The sequence below is a fragment of the Plecotus auritus genome (genome assembly GCF_963455305.1).
Source record: "Plecotus auritus genome assembly, chromosome: 7".
Lineage (NCBI taxonomy): Eukaryota > Metazoa > Chordata > Mammalia > Chiroptera > Vespertilionidae > Plecotus > Plecotus auritus.
The window spans coordinates 21694280-21708098 of record NC_137774.1 but is presented as its reverse complement, the minus strand read 5'-3'; the positions used below and the strand labels follow the sequence as shown (position 1 = coordinate 21708098).

Below are 13819 nucleotides of genomic sequence, written 5' to 3'. Positions count from 1 at the left end.
GGAAATATATTTAAAAAAATAAAATAACACTCATTCTATCTGACAATTACCATATGGGTCCACCGGATTTTTTTATATAAACCTAAGCTATATTATGCTATTTCTACATTCTAGAAATCATGTCATCATTACTCATCAATTACCAGCTATGCTAAAAAAATGATTAAAATAATAAAATGAAAGAATGATGAACTTGCTTAGAAATATGCAATAGTGAAATAAATATCACTATGACATCATCCTTCAGGTTTCTTAGTGTCATCCAAAGTATTGTATCATCTTTCAAGAAGGTATAAGACAGCAGTCGCCAACCTTTGGACCCATGGACCACCAGTGGTTCATGGACCACTGATTGGCGACTGCTAGTATAAGAGAAATCTAGAGATAGCATTCACCATTTTTGTTGCCTGATTTTAGTTTTAATGGAACACAGTTGAGAACTCAGATGTTTTAAATTATCTGGCCATAATGGCAAAATTAAAAAAAAAAATTAAAAAGGAAATTTATAAAGATATTTCACAATTACATGAATCCAAAAGTTAATACAAAGAGCGAGACAGAAACACTTGAGACTCTAATGAAGATGGTGAAATGGATTGTTAAAGTAAAATCTCAGACTATATGCTTTCAGATGATGATATTCTACATAAATTTTCTCAAACTCAAGAATGAGTGAATATATTTCTAAGGACAAAAAGAAAATATGACGTTTTCATCCAGTTATTTATTCAACAAAAAGTCTTCAGTGTGCTGTATTTTGTGACAAGAAACTAGGCCATCTCATTTTTCTAAAGAACACATGACAGTATTCCTCCACCTTTTATTTCATCTGTGCATAAAAATTTCCTTGATATGGTTTCTAAGTAGACAAATCTGAAGGCAGGCACTATAGAGAGAAGATCAGAAGAAATAGATGACATAAACATAAAAAATTGGTTTGACCATTATAAAAGGTGTATACAAATCTAAAAAATAATGTTTTGCAAGTATGGAGCATCAGATGGCCATCTTCTCTTCAACTAAATTATGAGCCAAAGAGTAAAAAAAAAAAAAAAAAAAAAAAAAAAATTCTTCAATTATTGTCTTGATGATGCCAGTGCAAGAGAACCAGAAGTAATAAGCCAGAATCTATTAGATATGTATTTGAAATAAGCCAGAATCTATTAGAGATGTATTTGAAATTTATAAGCAGTATACACAAGTTCATGTATGACAACTGATGGAGTATGAGTTGCATTCAGAAGCTCCTGCCCATTTTGGGTACATATAATATGTCTTCAAAATCAGGAAAATATGGAATAAAAATTTGATTTGTTATAGTTACATTCTTATTAAATAGTTTAATAGTCTTTCATTCTCTTTAATTTTACATTTGTGAATTATTTATACAATAACTCAAAATAACTTTTAAAAAGGAGTTATTTCAAACCAGATAATAAATGGTGATGACTATTTTTCTTGGTATACTGAGTGTTGAAACGATATTTGAAACAGAAAATATTGTTAGTACTAGGGATGAACTGTAAAATTGAATTTGTTCTGGGACTGTCTGAAGAGTTGAGATCAGTTACTGAACTCGCACCATCCACTAGGACCCAGGCTTGCTAGAACCAATGGGGCTGAAATAACTGGAGACCTGAACATGAACAAGAATTTAATGAAAACCTCCTTGTGTAAAGCAAAAATAATTAAGTGCTCAACAAGAAGACTTGAAGCATTAAAGGGTTGTTATAAAGAAAATATTTAAAACTGATTTTTATCAACAACAAAAACAAGAATAAGTAGGAAATAACAGGGTATGTTAGATTTAATAAAGTTTATTAGATTAAAAAATGAGGTATTATGCCTTTGAGGATTATTCATATTGATCCATGTACATCTATTATTCATTTAAATATTTATATGATATTCCATTTCCTACTGAGGAAAAATTAAGACGTTTCTACTTTTTCTCCCATTACAAATAGTGCAGCAATTAACATCTTGATACATGTTATTTTGTGCACACGTTGAAGGATGTTTCTCTAGGATAGCTGTCTTGAGATAGAACCCATAGGTCATGTAGTGCATCTTCATTTTTATAAGATGTTGTCAAATTAATCTGCAAGGTATTACCCACTTGGTATATTCTTCTAATTTTACTATGACTAGTAATTTATATATATTTTCACATATACTTTGACTAAAGTTTTATGTTAACTAACATTATTTTCTTCTTCCCTAATGATACAAGGATCTTACACGATTTATTCCATTTCCCATATATTTTATTCCATATTTTAGTTCTTAAAAAACATATTGATCATTATTATTATTGTTTTATATAGAGAATGCTTCTTAAATTTACCTCTTTTAAACTTTTTTATTATGAAGTATGGTATAGAGGAAAGTTCACAAAATGTGAACATATGTCTCAATGAACGTTCACAAAATGAACAACCACATAACCATAACAAGAAACAGCCTTCCACCACCATCTCCCATAGGCAAACACAATCTGATTTTTATGGCAATTATTTCTCGATTTCTTTTATACTTTTACCACCTAAGCATGCATCATTAAATACTATACTTTGAGCTTTATATAAATGGAACCATCCAGTAAGTATTTTTTGTCTAGTTTCTTTTGTTCAACATTTACTTGTGAGTTTCAAAACTGTGTATAGCCATAGTCTATTTTTATTACTATGTAGTCCTTCATTATATACATATATGACAATTTATCCATTTACTATATATAAAAATTCTAAGTTGACAGTTTCTCTTTCAGTTTCTTAAAAACAGTATTGAACTGATTTCTTGTTTCCATCATTTTTGTTGAGAAGATAACTGCCAAGTAATTGTTGCTATTTGAAGGTAATCTTTCTTTATTCTCTGCTTTTAAGATTTCTCTCTCTCTCTCTCTCTCTCTCTTTCTTTCTTTTAGAAGTTTAATGATGATTAACTATAGGTGTCATCTTCTTTGGTATTTCTCTTGCTTGAGGTTCATATCACTTCTGGAATCTAAGGACGGATGCTCATTAGGTTTAGAAAGTTCTAAACCATTTTCTCTTCAAATACTGCTTTTGCCCCATCGTCTTTTCCTTTCTGAAACTTTAAAGACATTGTTATATTATTTTCTATCTTCATTTCTTTCATCCTTTGTCTCTGGTTGTTTTTGTCTAATATCTTTCAGTTCACTAATTGTCTCTTTAGATGTGTCTAATCTATGTAAACCTATCTACTTGGGTTACTTTCAGTTACTGATTTCTCATTCCCAGCATTCCCATTTGACTTTTTCTTAGTTTCCAGTACTCTGCCAAAATTCTCAATTTTGTTTCTCTTGGAATGAGATAAGAATAGTTTTTATAAGTCTGTATCTGAGAATTCCAATATCCAGAGGCCCAATTTCTATCATTTTTTGTTGTCTCTGTGTGTCTGATTGCTTTTGATTATACACCAGAGGTTTCATTTGTAAATGACAGAAATAATTTGAGTCCTTCCTCCAGGAAGTATCTGCCAGATACCTGGGGGCACTAGTGATTTAGGAACCCTCAGTCTAATTCTAGAGAATGTCATGATTAAAAGCTGATCTACAGCCTCTTTGAGAATGATCTTCTATTTCTAGTTAATCCTTAACTCTAGGCAGTGGTCGGCAAACTCATTAGTCAACAGAGCGGCAAACGGTGGCTTGCGAGCGGCCGCAGTTTGCCGACCACTGGTATAGCCCCTTCAGGGTCCCAACTCAAAATGAGGCATGTTTGTTCATCAGGTGTTCCCTCTTTGTGGGCCATAGGTGCTAATCTCTGCCCATTACTCCCACTAGCCTAGCAAATTCCAGCACTAACTAATATCTCTAGAAAAACAGTGACCTTTTCCCTCTGAGCTTCCATATATCAGGGCCTTATTATTATTATTATTATTATTATTTAAAAACCAGGGCCTTTTTATCTGGGCCTTTTTTCTTTGATGCCTTCAAGCAAAATATAACTAAATCTTTTGTTGAGCTTTTCTGATAGTCTTCAGTGCCAGGCATGATTCAAATTACCTAATCTGTCACTACCAGAAGTAGAAACGCCAGATTTTATTCACATTTTCACCAATTTCATTCCTCTTGCATCCACTGCTTCCTTCTGGATTCAATTTCCTTAATTCTAAAGTATATCATCCTTCTTATTCCTCCAGCAAGCTTCTGTGATTAGTTAATTCTATTAGTCTTTGCTTGAAAAAATATATTTATTTCCCCTTTATTCCTGAATGAGAATTAAACTGTGTGTAAAATTGTAAGTTGACAATTATTTTCACTCAGCTCTGTGAAGATACTGTTCCACTATTTTCTGATCTGTTGCTGTCATTGAAAAGTTTGTTGTCAACATAATGGATCTCCCTTTGTATGTCACTGTCATTTCTTTTTTGTATATGTTAAGATGCTTCTTTTTTTCTTTGATATTCTCCAGTCTCACTACAATGGGTCTAAAAATAACCTAATTTTTAATTATCCTATTTGGGCTCATGGTGCTATGTGAATCTGAGTATTTATGTGTTTTATCAATTCTAGAAAATTCTCAGCGATTCTATCTTTGAATATTGCTTCTATATTATTTTATTTGGACTTTTCACTTTAACTTTGTTATCTCAACTTCTCTTTCATATTTCCCCTTTCTCTCTCTGTACTACATTCTGGATGATTTCTTTCAATCTATTCTCCTGTTTGTCACTTCTTTCTTCAACTGAAACTACTGGCTTATGTTTAACCTGGATGCTGAGCTTTAAATTTTGATGATAACATTTTCCATTTATTGAAACTATTTTAGCTTCCCCTGTGAGAAGCTCTTGTGGCCTGGGCTGCTGGAGCATTCCTTGGGGTCTGCTCATATCTAACAACCCTATGGTATCATTAGCCAAGGATTCATTTTAAAATTATTTTCTCAGCTTGGGGACCCCAGACCACAGATGGAATGGTTTCTGTTGTTGTTTTTGTTGCTGTTTTGTTTTTAAATCATAAGCATGAGTCAAGGATCCACATTTTAGAATGGCCATGAGAGATTCCTTAGCTCATACTTCAGAACCCAGGTTGTTAAATGTTTTTATTTCTCTGTGCTGGTAGACAGATATCTTTAAGTCCATTCTTTTCATTGAGGAAACAACCCATTTGAAGGTTCCAGTTCCTAGTCCATAGCTTAAGTGGGTTCAAGGACTCATTTTCTGCCCTCAGTGGGTGCTAACACCCAAACTCATATATTACCAAAACCAAAGCTTCAGCTCATATCTTTATCATTCAAATTTTCAGAGTTTTCTTTACATTTCTGAAGGTTTCATTTTCTTTCCTGAGAGCACAATTATGCATTTAAAATGATTTGTTATATTTTACCCAGCATATGAAGGTGTTTGTAGAAGGAAGGTTTCAAGTTGCCTAGACTACTATATTGCCAGAAACAAAATCCCATGGCATTATTTTTAAACACTGTCAATGAAACAAATATAATATTAGTGGATTAGTCTGGGTTTTCCAGTGTAACAGAACCAAGATCCACCCTATTAGTCACCTGAAAATATACAGATATATTTGTAGATCTATATATCTAGATAGAGATCTAGATCTTTATTTATCAATCCAGCTAGCTAGCTAGCTAGCTATAGAGAGATTAATTATAAGGAATTGGCTAACACAATTATGGTGACTGACAAGTCCCAAGATGTAAAGATACTGCTGTTCTATTCAGGCCTTCAACTGGTTGGGTGGAGCCCACCCATATTAGGGAGGGCAATTGCTTTACTCAGTCTACTGATTCAAATGATAATCTCATCCAGAAATATCCCCACAAACACACTCAAAATAATGTTTAACCAAATGCCTTGGCACCCTGAGACCTAGACAAATTGACACATAAAATTAACCACCACATAGTAAACTCTGGTTTTATTTTAAATTAATTTTATTATTTTTCTAAGACTCAAATCAAGCTTGCCTCTGGGACCTAACAACTCATACCTGTCACTCTACAATTGAGTAGACTCATTGGTAAGTAAGCTAGCTTTCTGCACATGGACCTAACATACACATAATTCTACGAGTCCCTTTATAGATTTAATTCCTCCCTTCCCAAAGGATGAGTTCAAGTCTCTGGAAGTAATGTGGAATAAAAGTGTCATGATATGTTTTTGTAAAACTTTTGGCTTATACAATCATCTATCTTTGTATTATGAACATGTGGGTAATGACATCATGTAAATCCCCCATAATCCTGGTTGAGTGACATAACTTGGTACTAAATAAATATTACCCTCAAGTTTTTAAAAATATAGATTGTTCTAACAAGTTTTCCACCATAACGCTGAGTTTCATTCATCCTATAAATGATAATAAACTTTTACTGAAATATAGTTATATTAACATTACCCTCCTTTGCTCCTCTTCAGCATCAGCAAAGAGTTTACGAATGTTAGCTTCTGATTCTCCCACGTATTTGTTAAGAATTTCTGGCCCATTGACCACTTTGGGCTCCCTTGCATTCAACATCTTGCCAATCTGTCGAGCCAAGAGAGTCTTACCACAACCTGGGGGCCCATATAACAGGATGCCTTTAACATGTTTGCAACCTAAAAAGGAAAAGAAAACCATCTTACATCAACTAACTAAAATCCAAGTAAGACATCTAAAGGAAAGTTTTCTTTCTTCTTCATATGCACGTAATAAAAAGTACAGTGATTCCATTAACATACATTAATAGCCAGGTGTCATGAACAGAACAAGAATGAACAAGTGAAGCTTTTTTTTTTTTTTTCAAATTCAGAAACAATTCCTACACCAGTACCAATATTTGCGGGGGAAGCTGCCAATTAAAGGTCTTTGGAAAAGTATATTTGAACCATCATTTAGAACAAATACTTTTAACTCTATCTCTTTAAATTAAATACCTAATTAGGAACTATTAGTTATTTTTCATTATTCTTTAGTTTAGAGTCGGGGCTGGGGGAGGAAATCTGGTATGTTGTTGTTCTTTGTTTTTTTTGGTAAATTAACCTAACACAAATCTCTATGATACAGTAAGCTATGGAAACTCCATCTTAGTCATAGAAATTATAGGTCTACCTGTCAACACAAGCACTTGCAGAAAGGGCAAACATGTGTGAGTTGGATGGTATAGTGCAATCCATAGGATCCAGATTGGTATTACAGACTTTGTGGATAAAGTTAAATGTTCTATTTCATGTGACCAATGCCAAGTGAGGCACATGCTTTCTCAGAGCTACCCAGATGAAGTTCCAAAGGAAACTTCTTTTCTAGGCAAGCATGGCTAAATGCCTTAGAGGTATCATTAATAGCAAAATAACAAGACTAATAATCTAGGTGTCCCAGGATTTCTTTCGTCAACTCTACATGAGCATTTACTCCATTTCTTAAGATTAGGATGACCTGTGGTTTCTGTTTACTCACTCTAGGAATTTTCACCTTTCTAGCAGTTTCACAGTTCAGATGCATGACTTTTTTAAAGTGAGTTTTATATTTCTCCTACACCAAAAAGCATGCTGTGAAATAAAAAATTATTAGATTTCAGTGTTAACACTCAAAAGTGTAGGTGAAAAAGAATATTTCTGGAAATGGAATATACATCTTATGTTTTCAATGATGACAATACATGTAATAACTCACATAAAAGAAATCACAAGATATAACCAGCTCTCCTAGAAGTTTTACATTCTGAGGAGGAAGACCCTTTGGATTGCCAGTAAGTTCATTACTTCTATCATTATGTCAAAAAGGACTGACTCCCTTTTAAGTCCCTGAAAGTAATGAGATCTGTGCTTATGGTAGTGGCTGTGCTTATAGAGACTAGGGGACCTTAATGGAAACCTTTGAAGACTTAGTTTTAACCCTCTCATCACAGAGCAAATTCCTGTCTTAAGAACCATGGCCAAAAATAGAACCCCGGCCCAATAAAATGTCTTGGTCCTTAACCCACCCTTCAAGTATGAGTGGCAGGGAGATGAGGGGGAAGCCTTGAGCTTCTAGAGGTCAATACCACCAAGCCCTACAGCATCCAAGTGACTAGGGCACATTTGATGAGGACTTTAGGACCTGCCTCCTAACCTTCCCCTCCAAGCCAACGGCTACCATCATGATTTGAAGCTATTCCTATTTATAAAACACCTGCAGAGGCAAGTGACAGTGGTGGTGAAACAGGTACAAGGAGAGGAGAGCCAGAAAGAAGAAAAGGAAGATTTGCTGAGTACCTACAAAGTACCAGGCCTTATCCTCATCTCCACTTTCTCCAAGTTTATCAACTTCCCCCTCACCATACTTCCTTCCATATTAAACCATACTTTTTTTTCAAGGACTCTCAACTCATTGGCCTTCCTATACTCCTGGAACACCCATCCCATAAGCCCTGAACCCAATATGGATTTAGTGCACCTACACACTGGTCACAGAGCATAGCCAGAAAATATTATGCCACTGGCTGATATCCTCACAATTTCATGCCATCCAATTTCAGTTCTTTTCTCACTGCTTTCTCAGTCCGGCATGCCATCCTTTACTTGCTTTTGAGTTGTCTCCCATTCCCCTTAGTAATTATTCAGATGTTCACTGCTCTTCTCTTCTCAAGTGCTACCCATGCCATTAATTCTTAAAGATGACCTACATTCCTACTTCACATATTTTTTTAAAAAGACTATGGACTCCCTTTAGCTTCCTGATTCCGTATCTACAAATTTATCTGTAGACACATCCATTCTCAACATTAACATTGGCTCTTAAAGGATGAGTTTCCTTCCTCTTCTCTAAGGTTTAAATTCCAATTATTTGCATAGATACCTTCTTCTCCATTAGACTGTAAACTATTCAAGGGCAGTTACTGTCTCATCAATCCTGAATTGCAGACATGTAGCATAGTGCCTAACACATAATATGTACTCAATAAATAGCTGAATAAGTAAATTATGATTCCTTTCCTTAAAAACAAAACAAAAAAACCTCGGAGAAAAGATCCTTTTAAATTTTTTATTTAAAGCTCTTAATTTATGGAACAGTGCAAAGTAACTTAGCTGAACTAATTAAAATACCTAAAAAATATAATTGCAATGATAGGGACTTTGCAAACTTAGCAAAACAAACTACATGATACATAAATACTAGAGTCTTAACTCTGTAACTGTTTTTATATGTGGAAAATGCTCAATTTAATATGTTTTGAATTAAATTGACCCAGATTTTATAAAATAACTAAACAATTCACAAAATAGTACCATGAAGTTTGAGGGAGATAAAATACATTTCCATGGAACTTATTACATACTAGAGGCCCAGTGCACAAGATTCATGCACTGGGGGTGAGGGGGTCCCTCAGCCTGGCCTGCACACTCTTGCAGTCCGGGAGCCCTCTGGGGATGTCCAACTGACAACTTAGGCCCGCTCCCCGCCACTGCTGCTGTGCCAGCCATGAGCCGGCTTCCGGGCTTCTCGGTGAGAGGTGCTCCCACTGTGGGAGTGCACTGATCACCAGGGCGCAGCTCCTGCACTGAGCATCAGAGCGACCGGTCATTCCGCCCTTTGGTCAATTTGCATATTACCCTTTTATTATATAAGAGGAGGATAATACAGATCTCTGAAATGACAGACTCTATTCAATATAACATCAATAGAAATGTCACAGAAGCTCTAGTCTGCATTAGAACTATAATTCTTTTAGAATCTCAAGAAAGCACATCAAAAATATACACTGACATATGAAGATTTTCAAAATCCACTTCCACAAAGAAAACAGTTACTTAAACAAGCAGTGGGAATGAGACTTTGTTATTACCATTATTATTATAGCCTGTTCTGACTTATTAAATAAGCATTGGTCCCTAATTTTAAACGAGTCATAAAAATTTTTCACAAGTAATTCCACTCAACAAAAGTGTATTAAGCTGCTGTTTGGACTATGCATAAAACTAGGTGTTAGGGATACAAGCAAGAAAAAGGCCATCCCTACCTACTGGGCATTCTGGGTTTAGTAGGATAGACAGAAATTTAAAAAGGTTATCTACAATGTAATATGACATTATCAGAGATATGTATAAAATGTTTTGGAACTTAGCCAAGAGAGACTTGATTCTGTCAGGGTGATGGCAGAAAATTAGGGATGGACATAGGGGAAGAGGTAACATTTAGGTAACTTGAAGGATAGCAGGAGGTTCATGGCTGGGCAATGGAGAGGAAATGGAACCCTTAAAAGAGAGACTGGAATGATCAAACACACAGAGGTATAGATATAGGAAACTGTCCTCTCAAAAGAGCCAGTAGTGCCCTAGCTGGTTTGGCTCAGTGGATAGAGTGTCGTACTGTGGACTGGAGGGTCCCAGGTTCGATTCTGGTCAAGGGCACATGCTGGGGTTGCAGGCTTGATCCCCAGTAGGGGGCGTACAGGAGGCAGTTGATCAATGATTCTCTCTCATCATTGATGTTTCTATCTCTCTCTCCCTCTCACTTCCTCCCTGAAATCAATAAAAATATTAAAACAACAACAGCAAACAGCTAGTAGTAACCTGTTGTGGCTCAGCCTTGGAGGTGAGGAGAGGGGAGTGCCTGGAAATGAGTCTGACAGGCTCCCAACTACCGTAGGCCTTGACAACATGCCCAGGAGTTCTTAATATGTTTTGTAAAAACCCGGAGGTTTTATAACCAAGGAAGGTGCACAATAAGATATGTGCTTAAAAACTAAGTCTGGTGGTAGACTGGAGGAAGGACTAGCAAACAAAGAGGGAGAGGGTGGAAGTCTAGTTGAAGAGATATTCTTAACCTTTTTTTCTGGGGACACTGTCTCACTGGCTAGCTCTGGATTTTCACCAATTGAGTTTTGCATATACCTCCAAGTCCTTTGGAAGCACATGAACAAATGGGACCAGAGGGCTCAGGAGGACACATCCCTACTGATGCCCCTGCGGATGCCCCATCTTTTTCCTGAGCTTCTCCAGGACATTAAACCGTGGTTCTGATGTTGGAGAGCCTCTGATCTCTGGCTGCTGGGCTAACTGCTAAGCTGTACTGATTGCTATTACTTTTTTATGCCTTACATGCCCCTCACTACTGAGAGATCAGTGCCCTGGGTTAGGGAACTAAATAGCAAAGGGGAGGCAAAGAACAATCAGTGAAACTGACTTGTTTAAATTGTCATAGTCTCTCATTCTATCTCTCTCTTTCTTTCTCATGGAATAGACTAATGTACCTCCCCAGAAAAATGCATATGTACAAAAAAATTATATAATTTTGAGGGGATTTTTAGATCCCCTGAGGGTCTATTCATGAAACCCAAATTTAAAACTCCTAAATATACTACTGAAATAATCCAGACAAGAGACAATAGTGAAAAGAGGCAATAGTGGTAGGGAATTGTAGTAGGAAAAGAAAGAAATATGTGGGAGATATTAATCAGAATTTAGACAGCAAACAAAAATAAAAGAAAGAGGAGGCATCAAGGATGTGACCTTAAGGTATGTAACCTTCACATGTATGAAATGAGGATAACCTCAGAAGGTCACCAAGAAGATAGCAAGAGGAGGGCAGAGGAAATCATAACTTTGTTTTTGGCTGTACGGCATTTTGAGATTCAGGCAGTATTGTCCATTAAAAATGTAGGCTGAAAACTCAGGAAATATATCAGAACTACTGGTTCAATATTTTTGAATGTCTGCTCTGGGCACGTGAAAAGACACAAGAAATTTTAGGCTGAGGAACGTGACAGCAGGGGCACGTGCTGCAAATAGAGAGGATGGGGACTGGGAAAAGAACACTGCATTTAAAAATCAGCAAGGTCATGATGAGAAAGAATGCTGATCTGGCCAAAGAGCCTTAGATCGGGTCAGATCATTTTAGGATGGGGTATGAGAAAGAAGCTGAGAAGCATAAGCAGAAACAAACAGATAACACTTTCAGGAACTCTGGCAAAAGAGAGGGCAGATTTAGGGAGACAAAGTGCAAGGGAACCTCTTCTTCTGGGACAAGTAAACTGGAGAAGAGGAAGTAAATAAGCTGAGGTATGCCTGTGGGGTTCTGCTTACTATGTGAAGTAGGGGCTTAGATCATCTGCAAAATGAGGGATGAGATGATACTGGGAAACAATGGTAAAGGTTTGGAAAGAATTGGGGAATTGGGAAGATGTGTGGGGAAACGTGCTTGAGCAGACAGATGCCATTAGGCAAGTGAACTCAGCATATGAAATTCAGATCACTGAGGGACTCGCCTCTTTATTGTAATTATATAAGCAACTCACACTGTTACGTAAGGTATAGATTTTTACTCAACTCTACAAATATAAATGTCACCATAGCTGCCATAAGAATCTCGACTTTTTTGGTTTTAACCATCTCATCACCTTTTTTCTTTTTAAAATATATTTTTATTGGATTCAGAGAGGCAGGGAGAGGGAGAGAGAAATAGAAACATAAATGATGAGAGAAAATCATGGGTCAGCTGCCTCCTGCACACCCCCTACTGGGGATCAAGCCGGCAATCTGGGCACGAGCCCTTGACTGGAATCGAACCCGGGACCCTTCAGTCCCCAGGCAGGCGCTCTATCCACTGAGCAAAACCAGCTAGGGCATAAATACTTTTATTGATTTCAGAGAAGGGAGAGAGAGAGGGAGAGAGAGATAGAAACATCATGATGAGAAAGAATAACTCATTGGCTGCTTATTTCCTTTTTTCAAAACGGAATCTTAAAGTTTAGTAACATGAGATAAATAACAATATTCAGTTAATTTAATTTGAAATCAACGTATTTATAGCTCAATTCTGTTATCTAATTATCTCATTCAAAGTGTGAGGTCAAAACTATTACGTGATTTGTAGGCAACATTTTTCCTCCATTTTCCACAAAGTTTGGGGTTTTCACTTTCATTTCTAAGTCATTTCCATCTTTTCTTCTTCCACAACAGCTTACATAAGTAAGAACCATTGTGGGCTAATAGTATAATCAAATATAGTTACAATGCATTACTTCTTTAATTTCCTGTGTTCAATTACTTAACTGCTTGTTTTACTAACTACTCCTGTTGATCATCTTAAAAATAACTAATTTTATTTGAATGAGGCACAAACGTATTAACAATTCTTGGTTAATACAACATAAAGGAAGGTGGTAGTGAAAAGCATTATCCAAAATGGTCAAATATATATATATATATATATATATATATATATATATATAGAGAGAGAGAGAGAGAGAGAGAGAGAGAGAGAGAGAGATTATATAGATAGATAGATTTAGATATATAGATATATAGATATATAGATATATAGATATATATTGTTTTGGAATTTAAGTTGCTAATTACATTTGAATATAGGAGTAAATGAAATGAAATCCTGGAATATCATATTATTTCATTCATCTAACAAATGCTACATTTGGTGGTGGGAAGATGATTGTTTCTATTTTCTCAGTGAAATAAAGATTCCAGGTGACTGGCTGCTGGTGAAGATGGAAGAAGGGAAGAGGCAGTGGCGAAGGTTTGAGGAGAGTGGAGAGAAACTAGTTATCTCAAAGAGTAGGAGAGTAAACTGACTAAACTAGAGAAATACAGGAACTACTGCTTCCAAGACATACTAATGGCCCACCTGAGATTTGGTTCATAAATTTAAAATGAGATCAGACACCATGGTTTTGTGTTTTTCTTAAGCCATATTTAATAGTCTGGGTACTTATACATAGTAGGCAGTAACTGAGACACACTTGGGGCTTTGACACACATAGAAGACAAAGGGTGAGGCCAATAAGGGTGTGTGCAAGGAAGATAAATGTGATAGACCATGGAATCTAAGCTGGGTAAAGAGGAAGGAGAGGACAAAAAGGTT

The 13819-nt window shown here is 36.0% G+C and overlaps 1 protein-coding gene across 2 annotated transcripts in view; it reads right to left on the bottom strand.

Annotated features, from left to right (window-relative positions):
- Window positions 1-13819, bottom strand: part of NSF (N-ethylmaleimide sensitive factor, vesicle fusing ATPase) — a 130043-nt gene that overhangs the window by 67958 nt on the left and 48266 nt on the right. For both annotated transcript variants that reach the window (XM_080678926.1, XM_080678925.1), the window contains exon 9: window positions 6380-6579. In XM_080678926.1, coding sequence (XP_080535052.1) covers window positions 6380-6579 — 200 coding nt within the window. The remainder of the gene's footprint in view (window positions 1-6379; window positions 6580-13819) is intronic.